This window comes from Myxocyprinus asiaticus, chromosome 6 (genome assembly GCF_019703515.2).
Source record: "Myxocyprinus asiaticus isolate MX2 ecotype Aquarium Trade chromosome 6, UBuf_Myxa_2, whole genome shotgun sequence".
Classification (NCBI taxonomy): domain Eukaryota; kingdom Metazoa; phylum Chordata; class Actinopteri; order Cypriniformes; family Catostomidae; genus Myxocyprinus; species Myxocyprinus asiaticus.
Genome location: NC_059349.1, coordinates 44,702,258 through 44,725,706, shown reverse-complemented (window position 1 = coordinate 44,725,706; position 23,449 = coordinate 44,702,258). Strand labels below are relative to the sequence as shown.

At 38.4% G+C, this 23,449-nt stretch overlaps 1 protein-coding gene across 5 annotated transcripts in view; it reads left to right on the top strand.

The window, feature by feature from the left end:
• LOC127442779 (kin of IRRE-like protein 1) overlaps positions 1 to 18,024 on the top strand; it is a 74,058-nt gene extending 56,034 nt beyond the window's left edge. For 3 of the 5 annotated variants that reach the window (XM_051700963.1, XM_051700960.1, XM_051700964.1), the window contains 5 exons: positions 2,085 to 2,301; positions 2,486 to 2,593; positions 3,279 to 3,385; positions 5,935 to 6,051; positions 13,983 to 18,024. In XM_051700963.1, the coding sequence (XP_051556923.1) occupies positions 2,085 to 2,301; positions 2,486 to 2,593; positions 3,279 to 3,385; positions 5,935 to 6,051; positions 13,983 to 14,540 (1,107 nt within the window). In that variant the 3' untranslated portion in view covers positions 14,541 to 18,024. Of the gene's footprint in view, positions 1 to 2,084; positions 2,302 to 2,485; positions 2,594 to 3,278; positions 3,404 to 5,934; positions 6,052 to 13,982 lie in introns of all 5 variants that reach the window. The other 2 variants (XM_051700962.1, XM_051700961.1) reach the window with 2 other exon arrangements.
• Positions 18,025 to 23,449: the final 5,425 nt, after the last annotated feature.

Genomic DNA, 23,449 nt, shown 5'->3' with positions numbered 1-23,449 from the left:
TTGGAAAGAGTTATACTGTAAATAAAGCAAAAACTGATTTCTAAATTCTAAAAATGCAAAACGTTTACTTTTAGGGGTAGGGTTAGGCTTTGTGGTGATCATTTTCAGACTACACGGGAAGCACGACTTCCCCTAAAATTAATCATCTATAAATAAATAAATAATCATAATAAATTACCTATTACTCTATGTGCATTTCAATATTTTAGCGAATAAAAGTGTTAAATATCACACATCACTATGACTCTGCTTGTTCAAGTAATGTAATCAACTTTTTTTCTATATGAATATGTCCATAGAAGCCAGTGGACGCACGACACATAGTGCGCTATTGAAGCCATTTGTCAATGGAAGTCTAAGGCAGATACCTGTAACATTCAAATCAATGGCGCAAAAGGTCGATGTTGATTGGACGAAAGGCTCTAAACACGTCATTTTGTTTCCCGTCCGGACACTGTTCTTTTCTGGGAGTCTGTGGTAGCTTCATGAGAATCTGATTGTCTATTAGAAATTGGGCTTTCAATGTATTTTTGTCCTGCCTGGAAGCCTGGCTTCTCTATATGATGATTGTTTGGGCTCTCAAATGGGAGGGACTTCACAAAAAACAATAACTGAAATGATGCTGTACATGAATGACAGTGTGTGAAGCAGCTTGCAGATACAGGCGCAGTTATATTCAATCTGGCGTGACAAATCTATTTCAACTTTCATAATTAGATTTTTTGCCTATTTTGTTGAGAGAGAGGGGAAAAAAACAAACAGTTTTGAGCTTATGTAATTATTTCCGTTAAGTAATTTCACTGTTTGAGTAATAGTTTGAGAAGCTTCGGAAGCAACAGTGCAAATACCAAAAACTGTCTGCTTTCGAAAAGCACCAGCCACCACATGTTTAGTCTGTAGCAATTTGTAATTATCTTTATATATTAGTGTGCCCTCATTTAGCTAAATAACCTTGTATGTGTGTGTGTGTGTGTGTGTGTGTGTGTGTATGCCCCATTGTATTTCAATCAAAGTCTTTCTAGCAAGTTAGTTCACTTGCAGCCATCTTTGGAACGCTCTCGGGAAGCTATTTCCAGTCATGAAAGTGCAGCTCCTATCTGCAATGAATCATACCTATGAATGGAAGTAAGCTTCAGCAGTCTCTATAAAAGTTTTTTTTTTTTTTTTAAATCCTCATCCAGTAATAATAATTGACTGTGATTGTCACATCCTAGCCAGAGCTGAAAAAGTAACAAGTATCACGTGACAGTGCTGTCTACGCGCTGTTTCGTTAGTGGTCAGGACCTCTGGACAATAATTTGCACCTGATTAATGCTACTGATAAATTTGAATAAAAACAGACCTTTCTGCCATCATTTACTCACCCTCAACGTTCAAAATCAGTATGACTTTTTTCAACCGTGAAACACAAAATTGAGGGACAAGAAGATCGTGTTTGTGGCTGTCCAAGCTCAGAAAACACACATAAAAGCGCCATTAAAGTCGTCCATAACACTTGTGCCTTAGATTTCAATTCTTCTGAAGCCATATGAGAAACAGACCGAATTTTAAGTGTCAATTCACCTTGTCACTCATTTGAAAATGGTGCGCACACAAGAATGTCCTTGTTTACATGAGAGCACCTGACATAAGTGCCTTGGGCTGTCAAGTATCTGCGCAAGCAGGATGTGCTGCGGTGCCAGGCTAAAGTTTAAACAAGGCAGGAGAAAAAGCAGAGGAAAAGAACTTGCGCACATCGGTTCTAATGTGTATTTTCACTATTTTTGTTGAATGTGTGAAAGTGAACAAGATTTGAGGATGGGTCAGTCTTCCACGCCCCCCTTGCAATACCTCTGCGCCCCCCCTACGGGGCGCGCCCTACACTTTGAGAACCACTGATTTAAAAGTTGATTGGCTCTTTTACCTGTAAGGCTGGACTTCCTTTCTACATCTGCTGACCGTTGGGTGTTCCAATTTCTCCCATTAATTTTAAGAGAAGTGGCCCGTCTCTGCTAAATAGTCTCTGATTTTAATTAAAATATTACTTTCACATGTCACTGTTTACTAATGTGTGTTTTTGAATGCATGCATGTTTTTTTCTACAGGTTTGGGCCTGGAAGGAGAATGTGTGGGAAAAAGAGAGAGGGACACTGTTAGAGAGATACACAGTGGAACAGAGCAGACCTACGTCACAGGGGGGCGCTGTTCTCTCGACTCTCACCATCAATAACGTCATGGAATCTGACTTCCAGTCCACTTATAACTGCACTGCATGGAATGCGTTTGGACCAGGAACCATGATCATCACCCTAGAGGAAACAGGTCAGGACACACGTACACAGTGGATACAAAAGCAGATACAAAAACTCTATATGGCAAATATAATGTCTATAGACCTACTACCGGTCTCTCTCTAAGATTTAGTATCTGTAGGCTATATACCCATCTCTTTCTCTCTTTTATCAATAGTGTCTGTAGGTTTTATACCTGTCTCTCTCTCACATAGATATAGTGCCTGTAGGTGTAATAGCAGGTGGATCTGTTGGATCTTCCATTCTGCTGCTTCTCCTCCTGTTTGCTCTGATATTCTATCTTTATCGACAACGCAAAGGCAGTGAGTACACAGTCTGTGTGTGTGGCTTGTGCTCCATGTGAATTTGTTTGTGTTAAATCTATCCAGATTATCATTGCGATTCAGAAAAGATTATAAAAATGAAAATACAAGTGCATTAAAAGGCAATACTCTAAAAATTGGATAAAAAAATAAAACAATAAATAATTAAGTGGATACTACTCGATTGGACATTATGTAGTTTGATGCCATCTTGTGGCTAGGAGACAGCAAGAAAAAAATCCTTGGTAAATTATAGTAAATCATTCTTGGTAAAATAATTTTCTTCTTTTATTGCAACTTTAGGATCAACTAATATCAAATACAAAATATCAGTTTTACCTAGGTAAAACAGGGAATAATAATTATTAGAATACTTACAGTTATGGAACTAGCTTGCTAACACAAAGGTTGCAAGTTCAATCCAAGGTAACAGTAATATGAATGAGATCACAATCATGCTTCCAGGCTGACGTGCAATGGAGTATGACACTTAATATAAAGTACTGATACTCCAGGACAAAACTGTACTGATACAACTAAATAAACCATACATATTGCTCTAGTCTACAGGTCATTCCTATGAAATGTTGTTATTTAATGGAAGTATTAAATTATTTCATTAATGATGTCATTATGTCAGTGATCTGCTATGAAAATACAAATAACTTGACTGTTGCATTTACAGGTCGTCGTGGAGTCACGTTGAAGCCAGACATTAAGGTGGAAACGGTTAACAAGGAGACACACAGTCTTGAGGAGGAGACCGCCAGCGCCTCCACGGCAACACGAATGGTAAAGGCTTTATATTCCGTGAGTATCATTAGCAAAAGCTGAACTTCCAGGTTGTCTGATTTAAAGGGATAGTTCACCCAAAAATAAAAAAATTCAGTAATTGTTTACTCACCCCTGTGTTGTTATAAACCTATATGAATTTCTTTCTTTTTCTTAACCCAAAGGGAGAAATTGTGAAAAATGTAATGCAAAGAAGAATGCAAAAGTGTAATTCAGAAGTCTAATAAATTATTCCATGAGACTCATGATTGTTATGAAAGCATACGATAAGGTTTGATGAGAAACAAACCGAAATCTAATGTATTTAGTGAAACTGCTGACCGGCTGTTGATCTCCTGTGCACATTCATGATAGGGCATAAGAGCAACAGTTCACACAGTTCGTGACATGGGGCGCTGAAGCGAAAACTCATTTATTTTCTCTAAAAACAGGTCCGCCACAGCAATAGTGACAAAAGAACACAGCACAGTTGCACAAAAACCAGAGAACAGAAATGACTAAACATGTCTAAAGAGTTTGTAGTCGAAGAATTGATACATTTCTATGCCCAGCCTTAATTTTTGAGTCTACAGAGGCTACAGGCAGCCACAGTCACACCATGTCCTAACCTGACGGCAAACGACACACGATAAAAGGTATTTTTTCTATGTTAATCAGAGTTTTTGTCCTAACCAGCCGTGACGAGCGATGGTACATTCTTTAGATCACTCGTTTTCTATTTTCGGCATCACGACTGTAACCCTGTCCTCTGTGAACTGGCACTGGTCCACAAACATTCTCATAACAGTATATAAAGCCAGCATATCATAAGCCGGTTAAAAACTACTTGATATTGGCTGAGAATTTACAGTTACCGAATGTTTTTGCAGAGGTCTCACTCTCCTCAGGTCTGTCACAAATACTCACTGGTTCATAATGGAGAAGAGGTGACAGACATCTCTCTCTTTGACTGAGGACTCTGGTTCAAACAAATATGGCTGGGAATAGAAATGTATCTATTCTTCAAATACAAACTCTTCAGACATGTTTAGTAGGGATGGGCGGATCGATACTAAAGTATCGATACTTCCGATACTGATGCGGTATCAAGAATGTCGATCCTCACATAAAAATATCGATTCTTACGTTTTTTAACAAGTGATCTGATTATTTAGTTTACATGAAAATGAATGCATCTCATAAGCTTCGAAGTGGGAAAAAAATAATTATATGAGCAAATTGTTGCATAGCACCAGAACTATTTTTACTTCCGCTCATCTTGACGTGCAGAAATGCTAAAATACACTAGCAATCAGACAGCGCACACCCTTTCAGTCATAGCGCTTGTTCAAAGAGGGAGCAGTGCTTTCCTGAGGTAATGACAGAAAAAAAGCATCTGGAGTTATTCAGACTAAGTAATGACAGACCTAGATGTGACATTTATTATAATCGGCTTGTTTGACAATTTTTACAGGTTTATTTAAATTCAGAGTTAATATCTATGGTTCATTTTGAGGTTTTATATGTGGCTTATACTAACTAATTTTTAAAGGGTAAACAAAGCCTATTTTCTGTTTAGGCCCATAAATATATAAAAAAATGTAAGTAATAATACAGTTACTCATTTTATCCAAAGAATTTGTAAAAATTCAATTTAATAGAGGTATTGGTATTGGTAGCGATATCGGCGATATTGGCCTAAAAGTACTTGGTATCGGATCGAAAAGAAAATAAGTGGTATCGCCCATCCCTAATGTTTAGTAAGTTTTGTTCTCTGGTTTTTGTGCAGCTGTGTTGTGTTCTTTTGTCACTATCACTGAGGCTGACCTGTTTTTAGATAAACAAAACGGGTTTTCACTTGAACGCTCCATATCACGGGGGGCTGCGTGAACTGTTGCTCTCATGCCCTATCATGAACGTGCACAGGAGATCAAAGGTCGGTCAGCAGTTTCACTAAATAATACATTTGATTTTGGTTTGTTTCTCACCAAACCTTATCGTATGCTTTCATAACAATCATGAGTCACATGGAATAATTTATTAGACTTCTGAATTATTCTTTTGCCTTCTTTTGAAGCTTGAAGAGGTAGAAACCATAAACTGCCATTTTACGGCATCACTGAGCACTAATTTTTTTTCACAATTTCTCCTTTTGTGTTAAGAAAACGAAAGAAAATCATATAGGATTATAACAACACATGGGTGAGTAAACAATGACTGAATTTTCATTTTTGGGTGAACTAATCCTTTAAGGTCAGACTTACTATTTTGTGGTCAGCAGCTTTTCTTACTATTTCTGTACTATGCCTGAGGTTCATAAGGTTAATGAACAGCAAGCATTTTACTTTTGGAATTTACAAATTTCTTGGGTTATTTTCTAAAGGGTGCTCTTTTACAGGTATAAAAAAAAAAAAAAAAAAAAAAAGACACTTTCTTGCCTGTTCCACCACAAACTAAAGAACATCTATTGTTCAATTCTGATAAACCTGATATCCTGTTTTCCTCCCTCCCCCTCCCTCCTTCTCTTCCTCCCTCTCTCTGTGTGTGTGTTTTGTTGTTTGATGGTTTAGTTTCTTCCCTCTGTCTCCCTCTCTCCCTCCACCCAGCCTTTCAAAGACGACATGGACATGAAGCAAGACTTGCAAAGTGACACGCTGGAGCCCAAGGTGGAGGAGTATGAGCCCAAGGTAAGAAACAGAGCCGACACATGCAGGCTGTGCACACACACATAAAATGCCTTGAAAGGTGATGCATGCACAATTATCAGCTAAAATACTTTCTCCTCACTCAGTTTAATATGCTCATAGTGGTAAATAAGCCATAGGAACATTAACCCGCTTGTGTCAGGGAGGGTCAGAGGTTCTATATACAGTGGTGAGAAAAAATATGTGAACCCTTTGGAATTACCTGCATTTGTGAATACATTTGTCTTAAAATCTGGTTTGATCTTCATCTAAGTTACAATAATGAACAATCACAATCAGTTTTAACTAATGACACAAATTATTGTGTTTTTATTGTACACATTAAATACATCATTCAAACATTTACAGTGTATGTTGGGAAAAAGTATGTGAACCCTTAGTCTAGTGACGTCAACAAAAGCTAAGTCAGGAGTTGCCAAACCTGGCATACAATTAATGAAATGTGATTGGAGGTGTGGGTTAGAGATACTTTGACTTATAAAAAGCCCTCAAACATTTTGAGTTTGCTATTCACAAGGAGAATCAGCTGACGTGGACCATGCCTTGCAAAAAAATAGATCTCAGAAGACCTACGATCAAGAATTGTTGCTTTGCATGAAGCTGTAAAGGGTTACAAAGGTATCTCGAAGAGCTTAGATATTCATCTGTCCACAGTTAGACAAATTGTCTATAAATGGAGAAGATTTAGTGTTGTGGCTACTCTCCCTAGAAGTGGCCGTCCAGCCAAGATGACTCAAATGGCACACCACAGAATGCTCAATGAGGTAAGAAAGAACCCTAGAGTGACAGCTAAAGACTTGAAGGAATCACTGGAACTGGTTAACATCTCTGTTCATGAGTCTACTATAAGGAAAACATTAAACAGTCATGGTGTCCATGGCAGGACACCATGAAGGAAGCCACTGCTTTCCAACAAAAACATTGCTGCATGCCTGAAGTTTGCCAAAGACTACCTTGACACTCCTCAACGCCATTGGGATAATGTATTGTGGACTGTTGAAACTAAGGTTAAATTGTTTTGGAAGAACACACAGCGCTACGTATGGCGTAAAAAGGGCACCACATCCCAACAGTGAAGTATGGTGGAGGGAGCCTCATGATTTGGGGCTGCTTTGCTGCTTCTGGGCCTGGACCACTTGCCATCATAGAGGGGAAAATGAATTCCCAAGTTTATCAAGACATCCTACAGGTTAATGTCAGAGTGGCTGTGCACCAGCTGAAGCTCTGTAGAAGTTGGGTGATGCAGCAGGACAATGACTCTAAACATCTAACCAAATCCACTACAGACTGGCTTAAAAAAAAAGAAAATCCACCTTTTGGAGCGACCCAGTCAGAGTCCAGACATTAACCCAATCGAGATGCTGTGGAATTACCTCAAGAGAGGCGTTCACACCAGACATCCTAAGAAAATGACTGAGCTGAAGCAGTTCTGTAAGAAAGAATGGTCCAAAATTAATTCTGAACATTGTACAGGTCTTATCCACAGCTACCGGAAATGCTTGATTGAGGTTATTGCTGCCAAAGATGGATTGACCAGTTATTAAATCCAAGGATTCACTTACTATTTCCAGAGCACTGTGAATGTTTAATGGGATGTGTTCAAGAAATTAAAGATTATAATTCTTTGTGTGTTGTTAGCTTAAGCACTTTAGTGTTTGTCTATACTAGTGACTTTGACGAAGATGAGATCATATTTTATGACAAATGCAGAAAACCAGCTGATTCCAAAGGGTTCACATACTTTTTATTGGATTTGTGTATATATATATATATATATATATATGTATATATATATATATATATATATATATATATATATATATATATAGACACTGGTGGTCAAAACTTTGGAATAATGTACAGATTTTGCTGTTTCAGAAGGAAATTGGTACTTTAATTCACCAAAGTGGCATTCAACTGATCACAAAGTATAGTCAGGACATTACTGATGTAAAAAACAGCACCATCACTATTTAAAAAAGTAATTTTTGATCAAATCTAGACAGGCCCCATTTCCAGCAGCCATCACTCCAACACCTTATCCTTGAGTAATCATGCTAAGTTGCTAATTTGGTACTAGAAAATCACTTGCCATTATATCAAACACAGTTGAAAGCTATTTGGTTCGTTAAACTAACCTGAACATTGTCTTTGTGTTTGTTTTTAAGTTGCCACAGTATGCAATAGACTGGCATGTCTTAAGGTCAATATTAGGTCAAAAATGGCAAAAAAGAAACAGCTTTCTCTAGAAACTTCTCAGTCAATCATTGTTTTGAGGAATGAAGGCTATACAATGCTTGAAATTGCCAAAAAGCTGAAGATTTCATACAAAGGTGTACACTACAGTCTTCAAAGACAAAGGACAACTGGCTCTAACAAGGACAGAAAGAGATGTGGAAGGCCAGATGTACAACTAAACAAGAGGATAAGTACATCAGAGTCTCTAGTTTGAGAAATAGACTCCTCACATGTCCTCAGCTGACAGCTTCATTGAATTCCACTCACTAAACACCAGTTTCATGTACAACAGTAAAGAGAAGACTCAGGGGTGCAGTCCTTATGGGAAGAATTGCAAAGAAAAAGCCACTTTTGAAACAGAAAAACAAAAAGAAAAGGTTAGACTGGGCAAAGAAACACAGACATTGGACAACAGATAATTGGAAAAGAGTGTAATGGATCTTAACCCCATTGAGCTTTTGTGGGATCAGCTAGACTGTAAGGTGCGTGAGAAGTGCCCGACAAGACAGCTACATATGAAATGTTCACCTGAGTATCTGGACAAAGTGACAGCTAGAATGCCAAGGATCTGCAAAGCTGTCATTGCTGCACATGGAGGATTTATTGATGAGAAAGCTTTGAAGTAGTTTAAGAAGTTCTGAACATTTTTATCAAATTGTAATGGTCATTTTTCACGTTATTAATGTCCTGACTATAAATTGTGATCAGTTGAATGCCACTTTGGTGAATAAAAGTACCAATTTCTATTTCTTTGCAAAATCTGTACATTGTTCCAAACTTTTGGCCGCCAGTGTGTGTGTGTGTGTATATATTATATATATACACACACACACAAACAGCTGAAGTCAGACATTTACATACACCTTAGCCAAATACATTTAAACTCAGTTTTTCACAATTCCTGACATTTAATCGTAGAAAACATTCCCTGTCTTAGGTCAGTTAGGATCACTACTTTATTTTAAGAATGTGAAATGTCAGAATAAAAGTAAAGAGAATTATTTATTTCAGCTTTTATTTCTTTCATCACATTCCCAGTGGGTCAGAAGTTTACATACACTTTTTTAGTATTTGGTAGCATTGCCTTTAAATTGTTTAACTTGGGTCAAACGTTTTGGGTACCCTTCCACAAGTTTCTCACAATAAATTGCTGGAATTCTGGCCCATTCCTCCAGACAGACCTGGTGTAACTGAGTCAGGTCTGTAGGCCTCCTTGCTCGCACACGCTTTTTCAGTTCTGCCCACAAATTTTCTATTGGATTAAGGTCAGGGCTTTGTGATGGCCACTCCAATACCTTGACTTTGTTGTCCTTAAGCCATTTTGCCACAACTTTGGAGGTATGCTTGGGGACCCATTTGCGAACGAGCTTCAACTTCCTGGCTGATGTCTTGAGACGTTTCTTCAATATATCCACATAATTTAACTTCATCATGATGCCATCTATTTTGTGAAGTGCACCAGTCTCTCCTGCAGCAAAGCACCCCCACAACATGATGCTGCCACCCCCATGCTTCATGGTTGGGATGGTGTTCTTCAGCTTGCAAGCCTCGCCCTTTTTCCTCCAAACATAACGATGGTCATTATGGCCAAGCAGTTCAATTTTTGTTTCATCAGACCAGAGGAAATTTCTCCAGAAAGTAAGATCTTTGTCCCCATGTGCACATGCAAACTGTAGTCTGGCTTTGTTATGGTGGTTTTGGAGCAGTGGCTTCTTCCTTGCTGGTTATGTTGATATAAGACTCATTTTACTGTGGATATAGATACTTGTCTACCTGTTTCCTCCAGCATCTTCACAATGTCCTTTGCTGTTGTTCTGGGATTGACTTGCACTTTTCGCACTGTAAGGGGTAGCCCACCCGATGGCCCAAAGATGGTATCCAGTGGCGTGGCTGAAGGTCTCCTGTGTGTTCTGTCTTATCGTGCGCATTAAGTTTAAGTTATTTCGTTCCAATTAAATAACTATATTATTCATTTTATGATCCCCGTTTATTTTATCTGACTCCAATTATAAAGTTTCCAAGGATATATTTATGTTCCAATCTTAATTATTATTATACAAATTGGTTTAACATTTGATCATCGTATTTAACTCTATTTTATATTAAACTCGTTCATTCGGATTCCTGTCGCTTAGAGAGTCTCGTGCCGGCCGTGTACGCGGATCTCACGGTCACAAATACGCCAGTATTGGTCAATAAAACAGCAATTGACTAAATACTAATTAGATGGCTGCTCATGCTTGCCCTTTTATCTAAAAGTATTTTGTTTAGTCACCTTAAATAGTAAACACTTAATTAGAGTAACATTATTTCTACCCAGAGGTCATGACCACTAAATTTACAAAGATTGACCAACAATACCCAAGTTAAAATAGCTTTATATAATCACGCCATAGTTTCCTATGTACACTTAGCTAGAAAATATTACAATAATAATAATTTAGACTTCATCCTATTTAGGCTTGGTCGACAACATCATGTTGTCCTAAACGGAAATTCCATATCGAGCCTGTACACTCTAAGTACACTTGAACTAATGCCAATTTGTACTCGGAGCTCTAAAGTCTCAGTCGGTGTGCCCCATGCTCCACTCAGAACTGAGCTTTAGTCCGCTACTAACCTGGTCGTAGATTTGTGGAAACATGGATTTAACGTAATCTACTAAAGACAATAATTTCAGAGCAAATCAGAATAAACTCAAATGTAACAATTTATTTACCAGGTAAAATAATACATTCATCAATTCCAATTAGACAATAATAAGTCAAATTAAAAACGTAAAATTTTTGATAAATTTATTAAAACATAAGGAATAAGAATTGCAGAAGACTACACACAGCAATTGTGCGGGAGATCTGAATACAGACACCCCGAGCTCCTTTGCCATCTCTCCTTAAGTACCAAACGATTCTATTGTTATTTCAGATGTGCGTGTTTGATGTTATTCAGGATTTGGTTACAATTTGGGGGGTTGAAAGTAGACCTTTGAAACTTGTGATTGAGTAGGTTGTTTGATGTTTACAAAGAATGCACCTAATCTGCATATAGCATCTGTTTCCTGTGAGAGTCTTGGGAGGGGCATGCCCCTGATAGAATACAGTATTTTACTAAGTTCTTAAATCTTACTTGTGATTTGACTTTGCTGAAAGGGAATGAGACTGTTTTACAAGTTGCACTGAGACCTCTTGAATGATACCAGACATGTATGATCAGAAAACCTTTTATATTACAGAATAGGATAAGTCATAACTTAGTTTTTGGTGACCTGAAAGTGACCTGAGGTGAGAGAGGGGGCAGATGTGAGTGAGATTTGTGTTTTATGGTCCTTGTTCAGTAGGGTGTGTTGTCTCAGGTGGAGATGCTCTTCTGTGTGAGAGTTTTATGACGTTGGCTCTCACAGAGCCTTTTGGGTGTAGACATCCTGGTGCCAGCCTTACACACACCAAACTATGTTCATCTCTAGGAGACAGAATGCATCTCCTTCCTGAGTGGTATGATGGCTGTGAGCTCCCATGGTGTTTTTTCTTGCATACTATTGTTTGTAAAGTTTAACGTGGTAACTTCAGGCATTTGGAAATTGCTCCTAAGAATGAACCAGACTTGTGGAGGTCCACTATTTTTTTTCTGAGGTTTTAGCTGATTTCTTTTGATTTTCCCATGATATCGAGCAAAGAGGCACTGACATCCACAGGTACACCTCCAATTGACTCCAATTAGCCTATCAGAAGCTAACTGGCTAATTGCCTAAAGGCTTGACATAATTAACTGGAATTTTCCAAGCTGCTTAACGGCACAGTTAACTTAGTGTATGTAAACTTCTGACCCACTGGAATTGTGATATAATCAAAGTGAAACAATCTGTCTGTAAACAGTTGTTGGAAAAATTACTCTTGTCATGCACAAAGCAGATGTCCTAAATGACTTGCCAAAACTATAGTTTGCTAATATGAAAAATATTAAAAAAATATTAAAAAATGAGGTTTAATGACTTCAACCCAAGTATATGTAAACTTCTGACTTCAACTGTAAATGTACACCGATCAGCCACAACATTAAAACCACCTGCCTAATATTGTGTAGGTCCCCCTCGTGCCGCCAAAACAGCGCCAACCCGCATCTCAGAATAGCATTATGAGATGCTATTCTTATCAGTACAATTGTACAGGGTAGTTATCCGAGTTACGATAGACTTTGTCAGTTCGAACCAGTCTGGCCATTCTCTGTTGACATCTTTTATCAACAAGGTGTTTCCATCCGCAGAACTGCTGCTGACTGGATATTTTTTGTTTTTGCCACCATTCTGAGAAAATTCTAGAGACTGTTGTGTGTGAAAATCCCAGGAGATCAGCAGTTACAGAAATACTCATACCAGCCCGTCTGGCACCAACAAGCATGCATGAGATTATCTAATCAGCCAATTGTGTAGCAGCAGTGCAGTGCATAAAATCATTCAGATACGGGTCAGGAGCTTCAGTTAATGTTCACATCAACCATCAGAATAGGGGAAAAATGGGAAGGCCTGGGTAGCTCAGCGAGTACTGACGCTGACTACCACCCCTGGAGTGGCGAGTTCAAATCCAGGGCATGCTGAGTGACTCCAGCCAGGTCTCCTAAGCAACCAAATTGTCCCGGTTGCTAGGGAGGGTAGAGTCACATGGGGTAACCTCCTCGTGGTCGCTATAATGTGGTTCGCTCTCGGTGGGGCACGTGGTGAGTTGTGCATGGATGCCGCGGAGAATAGCGTGAAGCCTCCACACGTGTTATGACTCCGTGGTAACGCACACAACAAGCCACGTGATAAGATGCGTGGATTGACATCTCAGACATGGAGGCAACTGAGATTCGTCCTCCGCCACCCGGATTGAGGTGAGTCAGAGTGCATTGGGAATTGGGCATTCCAAATTGGGGAGAAAACGGAAAAAAACAAAAAAGAAAGAAAGAATAGAGAAAAAACTTGATCTCAGTGCTTTGGACCGTGGCATGGTTGTTGGTGCCAGATGGGCTGGTTTGAGTATTTCTGTAACTGCTGATCTCCTGGGATTTTCACGCACAACAGTCTCTAGAATTTACTCCGAATGGTGCCCCAAAAAAAAAAAGAAAAAAAAAAACATCCAGTGAGCAGCAGTTCTGTGGATGGAAACGCCTTGTTGATGAGAGAGGTCAACAGAGAATGGCCAGACTGGTTTGAACTGACTAAGTCTACGGTAACTCAAATAACTGCTCTTCACAATTGTGGTGAGAAGAATAGCATCTCAGAATGAGAACCTGCACAATATTAGGCAGGTGGTTTTAATGTTGTGGCTGATCGGTGTATAAGCATCTTGTCCCATTTAATTGAATGCAACAATATACAGTACAAATGGATTTACAGATGATTTACACAAATTCATTTTGCTATTGTATTTATGAATAAGCCCCATTGATTTAACAAATACACAAACATCCCCACTCATACACACATAATGAGTACACTAACATACATAACGAGCTATACAAATACACAGAGATTTACTCAGACCTACACGGTGTCCACATGCACATAGACCAGACATATACCTCTATGTGCACACCCAAGAAAGGAGCTTTCTTGACACTGTATAGACAAACTCTCATACAAAAATGCACCCATGTGCAGCACAGTGATGGACTACTGTCATTTTTTTTTATCATTTCAGGACCCTACTAATGGCTACTACAACGTTCGAGCTACGACGCATGACGAGGTTCGCACCTCAACCCGCTCTCTTCTGTATCAAGAATTCCGCCCACCTTATCCTGCGTCAGTTTCCACTTCAACCGGCGGCCTAGTGACCAACATACATCCCGCACCCACAGGCCGTTATGAGCCTCGCCCGGCTTCGCGAATGCCGCACAACACATACGCCCATTTTAACACAATTGCAAGGGTGTCACAAATCCAAGCCCCACCCAACCCTGTCTCCAAGACCACAGACTATTCTGGAGAGCGTGGCCTACTGGAATCAACCAATCCACTAGCTTTTGACAGCTACACTTATTCAACGACACCTCAGTACAGGATGGGGTTTGCCCCACCTTTGGAAGCAGGACAAGCCTATGAAATGTATCCTACGGGACAGGGGGTGGGGACAAGTCAAGGGGTGGGGCAAGATACTGGTGCAGGGAAATACACTAGCTCCACCCAATTTCCATATTCAACCCCTCCTACAGAGTATTCTCAGAGACACACGCAGAGAATGCAGACTCATGTGTGAGACAAACTCAATCTCACACTGTCCATCTCATGAAAGCACTTCCCTGGACGCAAATATTTGGTACATAGAGGTAGTGTACTCTTTTTTTTTTTTTACACACGAGTTCATGAAACAGTTATGGTCCCAAACTCTCTGTCCATCACAACAATGTGCAAACACACACTGCGTTTTCTACCTTTACATCAACAAGAGAACTTTCTAAAGGAAAAAGTGCCAAATTACAGTTGATTAAAAGAAAATGATTGAAACTGAAGAGGAAAACGCAGATCAAAGAGAGGACGCCAACATATGGAGCAGCACCAACCGTACACTGAAATAACAAACCATTTTCTTAACCAATATCTGTCTTGTTTTACAGTAAAAATATCTAAATATTCTTAAAACAAGATCAATTTACTTCAGAAGCAAAATTGCATAAGATTTTAAAGTTAGTTTATCCAAAAATGAAAGTCTGTAATCATTTTCTCACCCTCATGTTGTTCCAAACCCATATGACTTTCTTCTGTGGAACGTAAAAGGAGATGTTGGCCAGTCTGTAAACTTCACTCACCATTCATTTCATCTTTTTTCCATACCTTGAAAATGAATAGTGACTGAGGCTGTCTGTCCCTATAATTCTACTTAACATCTCTTTTTCTGTTTCATGGCAGAAAATAAGTCATCTATGTTTGGAACAACATGAGTAAAATAAGTAAATGAAGACAGAATTTCCCTTTAAAACTTTTTATATATCTTAAATTAAGTGTATTCTTCTTACCCAATTGGCAAATAGTTTTCTCTTGTTTTAAGTGTAAATCTAATTTATGCACTTTTATTAATGAGGTTTAAAACAAGAAATATTATTTACAGTATAACAATTTATGAATTGACTTACTGAACTTTGTTCTTAGATATATTCTTAATACTGTATCTTAAGCAATTTTGCTTCTCATATAAATGCATCTTGTTTTAAAGAAATATTCGGGGTTCAATACAAGTTGAGCTCAATCAACAGCATTTGTGGCATAATATTGATTATCACAAACATTTATTTTGACTTGTCCCTGCTTCAACAAAATCTAAACCTTAAAATACTCACTGTTACAAAAGTATAGCCACAATATGTAAATAATGTGCATGTTTAAATGATTTTAGTGTGATAAAATAGCTTACTAACATTTTCTGTGTAAAGTTATAGCCAAATTTAACTTTGTTGCCATGACGACATAACTGTAATCCTGCAAAAACGACAATATGAACAACTTCACAGCTCAAATAATACACGTGCTTTAACAGAAGAATTCATCTAAGTGCTTTTATAAAATTATAAGCTTCACATTTCTGCCTTTTAACCCTTTACAAATTGGCCCCATTCACTTCTATTGTAGGTGCCTCACTGTAACCTCGATTTAAAAAATAAATAATTTTTTGTGGTACTCAATATGCCACAAATGCTGTTGAATGAGCTTGAATTGAATTCCTTTCAGGATGCTTAGATATTTTCCTTCTGGAATACAAGACAAAAATACTGATTATTTGCAGTGTATAACTTTACCATTCTTCCTCCTTTCCAAAATGATCTGCAAATGTGGCAGAAATGTCAAATCCCAAACTCTCTAAATCTCTTCCTTCTTGTATCAGCATATCCGTCCCTCCGCACCAAAATAAGACACTGCAAAGCAGCCATTAGATGTTTCTCCATGTGAAGTGTGACTCTTGAGTCACTTAGTGGCTACTCTTTAAAGGACCAAGAAGAATTATAAAGGCTTGAGCGCACCAGAAGCCATAAACATCTGGTAGTAAAGCCCAGTGAAAAAGCCTTATCGCTATGCACTGGAGTATGCACTGGACAGGAGAGTGTACCCTGCTAAGACCTGTTCCACAACTCAACCTAATAGATATGATGTTGTACATTGTGGCCATTTCAGGTGGGATCACATTGATTGTATAGTTTACTGCGTACGTAAAAAAAAAAAAAAGTAAAAAAAAAAGCAAGTGATATTGCAGAACAAATCAATCATTTGAAAAATACTACTAACGCTGTTGACAATCACTTGTGAAATAATTTCCCGAATGGTCAACTTTCCAACAAACAACTCACTTCAGTGCAGATGGGCCAGCCAAACAATATCTCTACAGCATAATGCCTGCACTGCCCGAACTCCTCATAGGATTAGCTGTCTGCTGCCTGGTTGGACTCTTCTGATTGGTTGACTTGGATGGTCTTGGAGATCTGAGTATCTGGGTAAATGCCACCAGTGCTTTTAACTCTGAAAGCTGGACTTTATGTAACATTTTAGGAATTTTTAAACACAGTTGCTACACACAGAGTGTCAAAGTGAGCTTACAGACTCTTTTCTGAACACACGCTCTGCCTCCTTCCAAGAAAACCTCACAAGTATTTGACACTTTAAGTGTTTATAAATGTGTGCGAGTGTGTGTTTTTGCTCATGTAATGTGAAGGAACATTTTGAATGTGAAACTTTGGTTTGTTCAATTTCCATGTATTTGTCCTTAACACATTCAAAAGTAGATTAGTGTGCTTTTCCATATTTGTATCTAAACGAAATTGCTTTGAAAGCGCTTTTATAGTATTTTTCTAAGAGGGTGGAAAAAAAACTGAGATTGAATGGTTTTTGGTAAGTAATATAAAGGAGAAATGGTCAAACTAATTCGTTATGTTTAGGATATGTACATTTGTCTATGTTCTGTAAAGGGGAGTTGATCCAGATAATAATGGAAAAGTTTTAAATAATACTAAAAATGGAAGCAATTTGTTTCTAAGACACTATTCCTGCATAACACAAGACAACTAAATGGTCCTTTATGCAAAATATAGAAGGGCTTATCCTTGTCCAAATTGTCCCTTGGTCTAGATTTTTGCCAATAATTTTTCAAGCTCAAAATATGAATTGTTTTTACAAATTAACAGCATTGTTCAGTTAATTAAGTAAACATTTTATAGTAAAATGTTTATTGGAGCTGAATCATTGAAATCTTTTAAAAATTGAAATCATTGCATCTATTGAAAATGTTAGTAGGCTAACGATATAAAACAATTTATATTCTCTATATATCCACATATCAAATATTTTGGATATCTCATAATGGTTTCGAGACCTATTTAGCACTTTTTACTGAAGACAGGACAACAAACCCCAAATGAGCAAATTTACATATCAGAAATGGAAAAATAAGAGAACGAATGCGCAATATTGTAAGCATAAGTGAGCGTGTATGTGTGCGAGCGTGTAAATGAGAGTATGAAAGCATGTGTGACTTCAATTCCATTTCACCATACTCGTGTTAAAAAAGCACTGTACTGTGCTTCTGATTTTTATAAACATTTTTGTCATTGTATATTTCACAGTTTGATTCATCTTTTAAAAATGTACAATTCAAAAGAAAAATAAGATTCATATGCTTTTGCCCATAATAATTTAAATTTTTTCAATTGTATGTGGTTATTTTTCCACAGTATTCTGAAATAAAAACATCACTTTCATAGAACCACAGAATGTCATGTCATTTGTTTGTAATTCAGTGGATGTAAATTGAGGCATTTTATCGTGTTTTCCACTGCACAAGCATGTTATGATTGTTGCCATTCTAGATACATCTGTGAAGGAAGTAATATGGAATGTGGGAAAACAAATATAGATATATACACAAGGCTGAAACTAGTGTCGCCTATGGACCAGCTACAGAATATTACACCTCAAAACTTGCAAGCAAAAAAATCAAAAGCTCCAATAAGACTGCCTGACTTACAGTATATGCAAATTCTGGGAGTCAGGATGCACAGGGTTTTATCAATCTGCCTGGAAACAAAGTTGTATTTTCAAGGTACCAGACCTCCACAAAGCCCAATTCTGAGGAAGAACTTATCACTGGATTTGCCAATGTTTCTCAAGTTTGTGGCATGAAATCTTTGAAAGATACTTTGAGTTTTGTCTTACTGAGCTCTGCTGGGTCCAGACTACAGTTCAAGAAATAAATGGGGTTCTTTCTCTTTTAGCAGTCAGTAAAATTCAGCTTTTACAGCAGATCCTCCAGAGTGAAGAACAGTGTACAAAATTCTCATTTTCTCTTGCTGTTGATTTGCAGCATGAACTTTACTGTACATTTCATCAGCAATCATGTCTTTACTCTTAAGACAGTCAGCTATCTCCATCATTGATGTAACTCTCTGAATGAGTTTATCTCTGTTATTGTCCACAAATTCGGATTCTGATTGAAACAAAGGAAGACATTTTTTAGAAAAGTTGATATGTGAATCTAATTGAAATGTTAGGAATTGAGGTTATACCTGTAAGTCTGTGAGCAGGAGGTTCTACACCTTCAGTTGGTGCTATTAATAAAGAAGACATTTGATCATTGAAAAATTTCTGTCATAAAAATCCAAACTGCACAATTGTGGTTGCACAGATTAAGCAAGAGGTCATTTAGCAGAGGCTTTTATCCAAGGATATTTACTAGTACAGGGACAATCCACCAGCAGCAAGATGGAGATAAGTACTTTACTCAAGGGTACAATGGTCATAGCTCACATCTTGTTCCCAACTGGGATCAAACCACTAACATTCTGATTACTAGCTTTAAAGGGATAGTTCAACCAAAAACGAAAATTCTCCCATTATTTACTCACTCTCGTGTCATCCAAGATATGTAGGACTTTCTTTTTTCTGCTGAACACAAATGAAGATTTTAGAAGAATATCTCAGCTGTAGCTCCATACAATACAAGTGAAAAGTGACCAAAACTTTGAAGATCCAAAATTCACATAAAGGCAGCACAGAAGTAAACCATATGACTCCACTGGTTAAATCAGTGTCTTTTGAAGTGATCCAATTGGTTTTGGGTGAGAACAGTCCAAAACATAACTCCTTTTTCACTATAAATCATGACATCAGCAGTCTCTTTGGCGATCATGATTTCAACCTCAATTACACTTCCTATCGCCATCTAGCACTCTGCGGATGAGTGAAGCACCAGGAAGTGTAATCAATCTTGAAATCATGATCATGCCTAGAGACTACAATGGCAAGATGTACAGTTAAAAAGGAGTTATATTTTGGTCTGTTCTCACCCAAAACCAATTTGATTGATTCGAAATACATTAATCAAACCACTGGAGTCATATGGATTACTTTCGTGCCGCCTCTATGTGCTTTTTGGAGCTTCAGAATTTTGGCCACCATACACTTGCATTGTATGGACCTACAGCTGAGATATTCTTCTAAAAATCATAAAGTCATACACATCTGGGATGACATGATGGTGAGTAAATGATGAGAAAATGTACATATTTGGGTGAACTATCCCTTTAAACTTTATCTAATAGGCCACACCACCACACACTAACAAGATTAACCAAGATTATTATCCCCCACAGACATGGTTAAAAGACTTTCCCTAAAACTTTCATGTCACATAAATAATCTCAAATCACTCCCACAAAAGCATGGACCAAAAATGTTATCAATGCCAGGTCTCTCAACTACCTGTAAGAAGGATTCACCGTTGGTCCCACACTTCCTTTCCTTCGTCAGTTTTATCCAAAAGACCCAGCTTGACCTCCTCAAAGTTGACATCCAGAAACACTTCAAATGTGGGATGATAGTTTGGTCCAAAATCACACTCAAACACTTCATGCTGAGAAAGAAAAAAGAAAAACCAGATATAAAGGCTTGAAACTAATCGAAAATCTAAAACCATTCCACTACAACTTTAAAGGTGCACTCAGTAACTTTTGTATTTTTGTCCTCTTGGACTTACACTGACATCTAGCAGCTTGGATGCGGCATCGTTTAAAATAAGTAGTTTTCCGTTTCAGATGCCATTGTAGAAATTTAGTATTCACAGTCAGCCATGATTAATTTAGTCAATGAGTGAAAGTGTCAAATAACAGGATGGTTATTGAGATTGAGTAGTATTTGGTTGGTCACGTGACCCTCTCCATGTACAATAAAACAGTTTTAATAAGTTTACTGATATGACTGGAGTCTTGATTTTAATGTGAGTGCTTATGATTTCCTACAAATATTGTAAAATTACAATTCATGTATTTAGGAGTTAAACTTTTTTGAGGAAAACATTACTGAGTGCACCTTTAAAGGATAGTTCACCCAAAACTTATTCACTTATTCACATCATGTTGTTCCAAACCTGCATTTTCCAAACCTGTAATCTTCAGTGGATTACAAAAGGGGATGTTAGACAGAATGAAGCCTCAGTCACCATTCACTGTCATCTTTGCATCACTTGCATCTTTATTTCCATAACATGAAAGTGAATGGTGACTGATGCTTACATTCTGTTCCAACATGCTGGGAGTAAATAATAACAGAATTTTCAATGATGACTTATTTTTTTTATTTGCATGGAACAGAAAAAGAGATGTTAAGCAGTGAGCCATCAGCACTTTGAACAAACTTTAGCTGTGCTAAAATCTCAGAGTGACCAGTAAAAATCGTTAACCTACAGTGTTTTATTCAATCATCAGTTGTTAAATCCAAAAAAAAAAATTAAGTAATAATATCAAAAGATGAAATGCCATTTTTCTGTACACATTTTGAATATTCCATTTCTCTTTATTTTTGTTTATAATTAATCATACACTAACATTTCAATGAAGGGTTATGTTATCACTGTGTTATAAATATGCTATAAAAACAAATGAAACCTTACAACAAAATGTTTTACAGAAAAAAAAAAAAGTTTTTTTTTTAATAAGTTCAGAATTACTTAATATCAGTGTTCAGAAATTAAAGGGAGACACCATGGACTACAAAGACCAGAAGGTATATGTTGGACAGGTCAAGGCTATGTCAACGTGGTGCATGGATATTTCAGAATCGGATGATTTTCACACTACATCATTTTCAACAGCATCTTTTCGGCCCAGAAAACCTTTTTTTTTTTTTTATAGGCCCACGCTGCATGTAGCTCCAAATGAAATCAATAAAAAGTAATTTTAGCCAAAGCCATTTCTAGGCAAATAGAAATTCAATCAATTGTCGACATAGATTTTGGGATTCATAAAAACAATGGAACAAATCGGGACTCTTGGATTTATCAAGGGTTTTCATGACAGTACACTGCTACTTACTGATTGTCCTGAAGATGATTTTCCGCCTAATGCTGAGTAAGACAAAGCAGAATCAAATTATAATAATACATTTTAAATAATAAAGAAAACACTTTACAATAAGGTTCCATTTGTTAACATTAGTTATTGCATTAAGTATCATTAAGAGCAAAATATTAAGTTTAAAGAATCAAATGTAAATAAAAAAAAACAGCTGATTAACTGGACAAATGTAACAGCTTATCTCACAGAATCTACATATTCTAAGTAATTCTAAATAATATGTATTATTAATTTAATCAGTGCCCTTTTTCAAAATGGTGAACATGGACCAACCAGTTATTTCACAGTCCAGTCACCTTGTCAGGATGAGGTTCTACCTGACTGGACCGTGGCAGTATTGTCCTGCCTTTGTGTTTTGTGTTCCCACTTTGTGTGAGCGCACAAATCTGGTTGTTTGGGACCGCTGTGCACGATTTGCCGGGTACACCCTCCGGTGATTTCACGGTCATGGGACCTTGCCAGGTTGTGTGTTCACCTGTGGAAGACCGTGGCATCATCGTCCCTTGTCTTTTTTGTCAAAGCATGTTTACGTTTTGCCCTTGTGTGTTTCAGGTGTCACTGACATGCTGAATCGGTGTTTCCATTGGAACCCTGATTGTTTCCATGGTAACGCTGATCATTCCAACCTTCAGCTGCGAGCGACACCTGCCCCGTGTTTGTTTCTCTTATTTAAACCCCGCATGTGTCATGTCCAATGTCGGATCACTGTGGTGTTACTGTGACTGTTATTGTGGTGTAACTGTCATGTTCGCTGTTTAACACTTCTTTTTTGTGTAGTTGGACCGAGCTTGTGTATCTGCTGGTTGTCTGTCTATTGAGGTGCGATTACCTGTCTGCTTCCATTTGTTCTCACCCTTTGGAGCCCAGTACTGTGGAGGAGGATTGTCTGCCCGTGTCTCGGGAGACTCGTCTGGGCTTTGCTTGCTTTGAGTGTTGAAAAAGAGCTGTTTGACCAGTTAATAAATTCCAATTGAACTTTCCTCCTGCTTTTGGGTCCTGTCTTCCCCACACTGTGACAGAATAATTCGACTAAACACGGACCCAGTGGAGGATACGTCTCTTCGCTCCACCCTCTCGCAACGAGAAGCCCTGTTGAGGCGACACCCAGAGGAAATTTCCGTGTCAAACCATGCTTTGGGGAGAATGGCATTGCAGCTTGCAGAACTCACCACTGCGGTTCAGCAGCTCCACTCATCCACTGGTTCCAGCTTACCTCAGGACACACCCCCATCATCTTCATCGGCTCCCCACACCCCTTGGTGCCCAAAGGCTCCATTTTCAGGTTAGAGATCCTGTCTCACCTTTTTATAACAATGTGCTCTGTTCTTCAATTCGCAGCCTTCTGCTTTCCCGACTGAGAAGGTGAAGGTGGCTAACACCATTTTGCACCTCACCGGAGAGGCTGCCAATTGGGGAATCACCATTTGGGACAACAAATGCCCGTGTTGCACCTCGCTCCTGGATTTTGGCGCGAAGCTCTGTCGAGTGTTTGATCCAGTCGCGCCGCAGTCTGGTGAACCAATCACCGCCCTGGAAAGGAGGAGGAGCCAGATGCCCATTTCTCTGCCGCTGTCAGTTTCCGCTGCCATGGAGGCAATTTCCCTGCCACTGCCAATGTCCATAGCCTCGAGGGCTGTTCCCCTGCTGCTGTCAGCTCCCACGGCCATTGAGGCCATTCCCCCGCTGCTGGCTGCACCCATGGACAGTGAGGCCGTTTCCCTGCTACTGCCTATGTCCATGGCCGCAAGGGCCGTTTCCCTGCTGCAGCCAGTGCCCA